General features: G+C 48.1%; 1 protein-coding gene across 1 annotated transcript; it reads left to right on the top strand.

Annotated features, from left to right (window-relative positions):
• Positions 1 to 5,394: 5,394 nt before the first annotated feature.
• On the top strand, positions 5,395 to 5,895 carry LOC138520482 (protein LDOC1-like). Its single transcript, XM_069632850.1, has one exon. The coding sequence runs from the start codon at positions 5,395 to 5,397 to the stop codon at positions 5,893 to 5,895; it is 501 nt and encodes a 166-aa protein (XP_069488951.1).
• Positions 5,896 to 7,972: the final 2,077 nt, after the last annotated feature.

Raw genomic sequence — 7,972 nt, 5'->3', positions numbered from 1 at the left:
TTCCAGTGCTACGCTGACGACACTCAACTCATTTTCAGGCTGCCCTCAACCACCTCCTCTCCCCCTCTCATCTCTGATTGCCTAACTGCCATTCAAGATTGGTGTGCCGCCAATTATCTTTGTCTGAATGCCAGCAAGACAGAGATCCTCCTCATCGGCACACCTTCGCCATCCTTTCCCCTCACTCTCTGGCCGGCTTCCCTTGGCCCTCCGCCTACCCCCACCTGCGAGGCTAAGAACCTCAGGGTCATCTTTGACTCCACCCTTTCCTTCTCCGCACATATCTCTGAGGTCTCTAAAAAGTCAAACTTCCTACTGCACCTCCTCAGAGGTACTCTGCCATTCCTCTCCTTCCCCCAGAACCTCATGGTATCCCAAGCTCTGGTTCTCTCTAGGTTGGACTATTGTAACAGCCTCTTTCTAAATCTACCTGCCTCTACTCTCCGCCCTCTGCAACTAATTCAGAACAGGACTGCAAGACTTGTCCTTGGCCTCAAGCCCTGGGATCGTATCTCTCCAGCTCTGAAATCTCTCCACTTGCTACCAGGGGATGCAAGAATTAAATTCAAAACCCTCTGCATTGTCCACAAGGCTTTTTGGGGCCTGGGTCCAAAATACCTTCATCTATCCCACCGCAAATACCTCCCCTCTCGAGCTCTTCGCTCCCCTACCTCTAACTCCCTCAGGGTCCGTCGTTTTTCAAAGAAACGAGCTGGGGGTAGATCTCTGTCTTCGGCTGGGGTCTCCCTCTGGAACAGCTCCCTGCCACTCTAAAACTTGTGGAGGACCATTTCCGGTTCCAGAAGCACCTCAAGACCTTCCTCTATTCTTCTGCCTTCGCTCCCCCTCTCCCCTGCTGATCTGTTCTTACTTGGCATCGGGCACCTGGCCACCCTCTGTCCTCCGGGCCCAGGTACCTGCTCACCCTGCCACCCTCCGGGCCAACCCTTGCACTGGGATCTGTATCTGTACCCATACAGCCCCCCCCTTTTTCTTCCTGCACTTATCAGACCTACCCTGTCTGCCGCCTTAAACCTAGCACTTGCAAATTGCTGGCTGCACTACCACTGTTTGTTGCCTTTATTATTTATTTATTTATTTATTATTTATCTGTTTCTCTTCCGCTTTGCACTTTCCATTTCTCCCCCCTTCAATGCACTTTTACACTCCCCCTCTCCCATGGACTTGCGTGTTCTCAATGTCACTGGGCCTAGTAAGATTGCTGTTTTGTTCTCCCCTGTTGCCCTCCCTTGCCTTGTCGCGCTCTGAAACACTTGTGTACGAGCGCAATAGAAATAAAATATCAATATCAATATCAATATCCACAACACAATCACAAACACATTTGAGTAGTGTGGTCGTACACATCAACCACATCACATGTAAACATGCGTCTACAGGGCAACATCCATGCGCACTGCAAGGCACAATCCTCATTGTCACACATAGTCCAACATAGACCCGTACAGGCAACACACATGGATACATGACCATCTGTGCAATTAATATGATTTATTTATTTATTTCATTTGTAAAGCACACATGCAACCCAGAGGCATTGAGGCGCTGTTGCATTTACAAGTCAAGAAGCAAACATTGTCATACAATTGTGATACTTTTGTCACACAGAGGGCAGGGGTGGCACAATTATATATTTGAGAGGCATTATCATGCATGTTAGCGGTACGATGTGGTGGTAGAGGTGATAGAGAATGGTGTTTGAGATGTAGGTCGCGGTGCGCAGGTGAGGTTGTGGGTTAGGAGAAGAGATGAGTTTTGGGAGCTTTACGGAAGATCCAGTACAATTTCTCATCCCTGAAGCTGGGGCCGTTCCAGAGTTTGGCAGCTAGGTAAAGGAAACTTGAGCCTTCGTCTTCGCATCTCTTTACTTTGGGCACGACTAGTCGCTCAGTGTGAGGAGTCCTTGTGGGTCTTGATGAGTGGGCTTTGGTGATCCTTTGGGTGAGGTATGGGGGTGCTGTCTTGGAGAGGCACTTGTGGGTAATGGGGAGTATTTTAAAGGTTATGCGATCCTGGGTGGGGAGCCAGTGTGCTTCTCTTCTAGCTTTAGAGATGTGTTCTCTTTTCGGAATATGGAGGGCTGCTTTCAAGTCATGTATGACTTGTACTTTCTGGGTATTTCCAGAGGAGGGGCCTGTGAATAGGACATTGCAGTAGTCGATCTTGGAGCCAATGATGACACGGGCAATCGTAAGGCAGATATTTTTAGATAGGAATGGTCTGGCTGCGTTGAGGATCTTCGTGGTGTAGGCTGCTGAAGAGGCAATGGCGCTTACTTGGCTAGACATAGTAAGTCAAGCGTTGAGGTAAACTCCTAGTGTCTTTACAGAGTTTGAGACGGGAATTGGCCAGTTGACAATCTTGAAGGCTGAATATTGATTATTGAGAGACTTGAGAGCATTTGGCGGGCCGACAATTAAGATTTCTGTCTTGTCGCTGTTGAGAGAAAGATAATTAGCTGCCATCCATGCCTGTATTGTAGAGTAGATTTTGTTATGGGTGGCAGCATCATCTATGTAGTTGCCTGAGAGTGCGATCAGTATTTGAGGATCATCGGCATAGTTGGTGTAAGCTATGTAGCGGGAGTTTAGGATGTTTAAGAGTGCCCTGGTAAAGATGTTGTAAAGGGTTGGGGCAATGCAAGGCCCTTGAGGTACACAAGAGTTGATGGGAGAGGGTGAGGCCTTTTCATTCTCTGAGAAGACCCTCATAACCCTCCGTTCCAGAAGGGAGGCAATCCAGGCAGAGGCAGGTAGGGAGAAATTAGTGTAAGTGGTGAGGTGGAGGCAGAGGATTTGGTGGTTAACCAAGTTGAAAGCCGCAGATAATCCTGGGAGCAGGAGCAGGGCAGAGTTTCCTTTATCCCTGATCTCGTCTAGCTGATTCTTTAGGTCAAGAAGGGAGGATTCAGTCCCGTTCCCTGGGACAGATCCAGATTGAAACATTCCTAGGATTTTGTTTTCCTCCAGGAACTGCTGAACTTGCAGGAAGGCTGCCTGGTCTAGGATATTTAGTAGGAAGGGGACAGTGGTAATTGGCCTATAGTTAGAAAGAATGGCTGGGTATAGTAAGGTTTTTTTTAAGAGTGGGAAGTCCCAAGCTTCTTTGAGACTAGCTGGAGTGGTGCCTTCAGTGAGAGATGCGTTTATAATGGCTGTGATGACGGGGGCAATCTTTGATGAGTGAGGCAGGGCATATATCACTTTGCATTTGGACGGTTTCAGGCTTTTAATCGGCTTTAGGACTTCACTTTCAAAGAGGTCTCTGAAGGAAAACTGATTTGTGGAGGGGGCCAACGTGGGAACGGTGCAGCTATGGGGTCTTTGTTGAAAGTAGCTTGTTGCGAGTGGATTTTTGTGTTCAGGGTGTCGATTTTGCCTAGTAGTGCTGCCTGGATGTCTGAGCACCATAGTACGTCTTTATTGAGGGTGGTGGGGGGTCAGGCAGGAGATTCAAGTTCTCTGAAGATGGTAAAGATTTCTTTTACATAAGAGTTGGCATTGCTGATTCTAGAATTGTAGGAGTTGGATTTTGCTTCGATTACAGCAGATTTGTAGAGTCTGGATATTTTGATGAACTCATTTATCAGAGAGTCAGTGGGGTCCTTGAGCCACGATAGCTGGGCCTGTCATTTATGAGAGCACAATTCCAAAAGGTTGGGGGTGAACCATGAGTTTGAATGTCTGACTGTATTCGATTTATGAGGAGCTAAGGGGGCTATCGTATTCACTGCGTTAGAAAGGATGGAGTTGAAGGTATCCACCAACGAGTTGGGGTTGGATTTTAACGGGGCCTTAAGGCCTGGGGTATAGAGCAGGGGCAGGATGTTGTTTCTGATGAGCTTCCGCGAGCTTCCCGTTACAACTGGGGTATGGGGTTGGGTGCAGTTTTGGGTTTAGTGGGCTGTGGGATAGAGAAGTGGCTGATATGGTGGTCTGACCAGGGACATGGTATGTTAATGCCGGAGGAAACATCACAGTTGTGGTCGGCAATCCAGTCTAGAGTGCCCCCTTTACTTTGGGTGGGATTGGTAATGTGCTGTCAAAAACCTAGGGTGTCAAGGGCGTCAGCGAGCGAGGTTGCTTGTGGGTCATTTTGGTCACGAAGATCTAGATTAAGGTCTCCTAACAAGATGATTTTGGAGGAAGCTTTTAGATTATCTTGGAGAATGTGAAGTAGGTTTGACTCGAAATTTTGAGTGGGTCTGGGCGCCCCGGTAGATGGGGTGAATGGCAATAGTGCAAGTGGTTGATGGTGAGAGTTTAAGTGATGGAAGGTTGGTAGTCCCATCAAAGGATGTCTTACACCGTCTGAAGGGAAGGGATTCTCTGGCTATTAGGGCAATGCCACCTCCTCTAGCTCAGGTTCTGTCTTCACGGCAGATGGTGTACCCTCGGGGATAGCTGGAGGTAGGGCTGGGCCACAAGCCCCATGAAGCCAAGTCTCAGAGATGGATAAGGCGTTGTCATGCGTCCCTTCTTTGGAAGGTATTGGGGCCGATGGAAACTTGGCCGCATGGATGAGTCCGTCACGTTGGGCCCGCAACGCTAGGCTGCGGTCTAGTCTTTTCCAAGATGGCCACCGCCTGTGATATCAGCGTTTCATTGCAGCCGGCATTCGCGTTGCAACTGAGTTCGCTACTCTGCTGGTTGTTGCGCTCCGTATTATTTCTCTTGGCTCTGCTGTGCCCCCGCCTTCCTGTCTTGGGCACCCTGGCCCTCCTTTCGTATTTTTCTCTCTGTTTCCTCTGGTTAACTATTCTGTCTCTCAGGCGGACTTTCGCAGTGCCCCCCCTTGTTCCGGTCCCTTTCTCTCGCCTCTCTCGTGGGCTCTCTCTCACTCTCTCTATGTTGTCCTCCTTCGCTCCATATTCCTTCAACCCTGTTAAGATCCATATCCTGTCCTTGAGCTTCTTGGATTTCGGATACTCTCTGATTTGGCTCAGTCATCTTTGCTTCTCTATGTAACCAGGTATTCTGTGGATCTCTTGTCCGGTACCCCTACAGACACTGACACTTACCTGGGTTTTCCTGGATTATCAAGGATACTCACCATCTCTCCATTGGCATCCGGATTCCCTCTCTTCAGCAAAGACGTTCCAGGGTTTTTTTCCTACCTGGCCTTTTCCCCGTTGGCTATTGCAGATCCAGGGCCACTGGTTTCCGGAACTTTCCGACAACCATTGTGGCGTCTTTGCGCGGTAGACCACACCTTCTTAAAAAGAAATCCTCCATTAAGGAAAGAAAGAAGAAGTTGACTAAGGTTCTTTCTTCAGGTGAGGAGGAGGGGGAGGACACAGAATTGGGAAGTGATTTGGATATTACGGACAAAGCTGATATTCATGACAGTTTGCAACGTCAAACTCATTCCGAAATGGCTACCGCCAAACAAGTCCAGGAACTGGTTGCGGCAGTACAGTCTCTCAACTTGGAAGTTCGGAACTTGAACCAAGAGGTGCAGAATCTCAAGGTAGAGAACAATGTACTCCGTCAATTGGTGGCCAACCGGGAACCACATAGTTCAGACCTCCCTTCCATGCCTCTGTCTTCTGTTAAATTTGACGGTACGCCAAAGTTACTTCAAGAATTCATCAAAGCTTGTAATGTGCATTTTGCCTTCCGTCCCACCACTTTCTCTACAGACCTTAGTAAGGTAGGCTTTGTCATTTCTAACATGACCGGAAACGCTCTGGCCTGGGCCAACCCCCTAGTTACCACGGATGATCCAGTTTTACGAGACTGGGAAGCCTTCCTTACTAAACTGAAAAGACCTTTGAAAGGCCAGAAATTAAATTCATGGCTTGTGAAGAACTGCTGGAGGTTCACCGAGGACAGATGGGCCTCTTGCCCTATATTACAAAGTTTAAGCAATTAGCTACCGAATCCACCTGGTCCGAACAAGCTTAATTTACCATTTTTCGCAGAGGGCTCAAGGAGGAATTTAAAGATGAATTGGCCTGAGTTCCTCGTCCAGCCTCTTTTTCTGAGCTGTTTTCGGTCTCTTTGCAAATTGAACATCGGATCAACGAACGAAGGCAAGAGAAGAAGAAAGGAAGAGGAACATTTGGGTTTCCTGCCTCCTTGCAGACTCCCTCACCTTCTTCTGGAGCCATCAATAAGGAAGAACCAATGCAGATTGGATCCATGAGGTCTCCACTCACCCCTGAGGAACGGAAGAGACGCAGAGGAGCTGGTCTCTGCATGTACTGTGGATCTTCTTCTCATCTGCTTCGGAACTGTCCAGAGGTCCCGCCAAGGCGATCGGGAAATGGACCGCCTCGAACCTAGGTGGGACCACGGTTCGAGGAGTTACAGAAAGTCCCTTTGTAACACTGTCTATTGCACCTTCAAGCCAGACAGAAGACACACGCCTGATGGTAGTAACTCTGCATTTGTCCTGGAGGGATCATTCAGTGGAAACATTGGCCCTTATGGATTGTGGCGCTGCGGGCAACTTTGTGGACACCTTGTGGGTGGAGAAGATGGGAATCCATCGGGTCCAGAACAAGGACAACATGAAAGTAGAAGGAGTTGACGGAACCCCTCTTTGCTCAGGACTCATTACCCATTCCACGGAACGGATCAGGATTACTATCCAACATCATAAAGAGGATATATCCTTCAAAATCATCCGAGCAGCCCATTTTCACATCATTCTGCGGATAGCTTGGCTGCGCCAACACAATCCTACCATAGACTGGTCTAAGAACACACTCAGCTTCCTCTCACCTTATTGCCAACAATTCTGCTTAGAGTGTTCTTGTTATCAACCGGCTATCTTACAGTCGCAGAATCACAACCACGAACAATCCATTTGATCCCTCCTCAATTTCAGATATACTACCAAGTCTTCTTGGAGTAGACAGAACATGATCTACCTCCTCACCGTCCCGAGGACTGCGCCATTGATTTTGTCCCAGAAGCCTTGGTGCCTTTCGGCAGGATGTTCTCCCTATCTTTAAGAGAGAAAGAGGTACTTCGAGAGTACCTGGATGCCAAACTAAAGAATGGCTTGATACAACCATCAAAATCCCCCGCAGGTGCCCCCCTGTTCTTCATCGCTAAGAGGTATTCCACAGAACTTCGACCATGTATCGACTACCGGGGGCTCAAAAAGGTTACCATTCGGGACCGATACCCAATGCCACTTATGTCCGACATCCTTGAAGCTTTAAGAGGCGCTACAGTGTTTTCAAAGTTAGACTTAAGAAATGCTTATCATCTCCTACGGATCAGGGCCGGAGACGAATGGAAAACAGCATTCAGAACACCCTATGGCCTGTACGAGTATAGGGTAATGCCCTTTGGATTGGTGAATGCCCTGGCGGTATGCCAAAGATTTATGGACCGTACTTTTTCCGATTTGTTATTCCGCTCAGTGATCATTTACTTAGATGGCATCCTGTTTTTTTCAAAGACCCCGCAAGAACACTCCACTCATCTCCATGAAGTCCTTTACCGACTCCAAGAAAACCACCTACTAGTGAAACCCAGTAAGTGTGAGCTTCAGGTTTCTTCCGTCCCGTATCTGGGGTTCATTCCCTCCCAAGAGGGGATAAGAATTGTTCCGAAGAAGGTCTCGGCCATTCTGGAGTGGCCATCTCCAGCATCCATAAAGGAGGTCCAAAGATTTTTAGGATTCACTAACTTTTACCGAAAGTTCATCCAAAACCTTTCATCTACGGTAGCTCCCATCACCACTCTCTTAAAAAAAGAAAACCAACCCTTTACTTGGTCACCGGAGGCAGAGGCTGCCTTTCAAAACATGAAGAAGAGATTCAGCTCTGTCCCGTTCTTGTCCAGCCAAACCAAGCCAAAAGATTTATATTGGAAGCGGACGCCTCTGCCAATGCAGTGGGAGCGGTTCTCCTGCAAGAAAACGAAGGAGTGGAACATACCATTGCTTATCTCCCTAAGACTCTCACTGTCAGCCAGAAGAACTATTCTGTGAT

Source organism: Ambystoma mexicanum, chromosome 13, assembly GCF_040938575.1.
Source record: "Ambystoma mexicanum isolate Mex_15411 chromosome 13, UKY_AmexF1_1, whole genome shotgun sequence".
Lineage (NCBI taxonomy): Eukaryota > Metazoa > Chordata > Amphibia > Caudata > Ambystomatidae > Ambystoma > Ambystoma mexicanum.
Note: the sequence above shows the minus strand (reverse complement) of the source record. Positions and strands in the feature narration are given on the sequence as shown.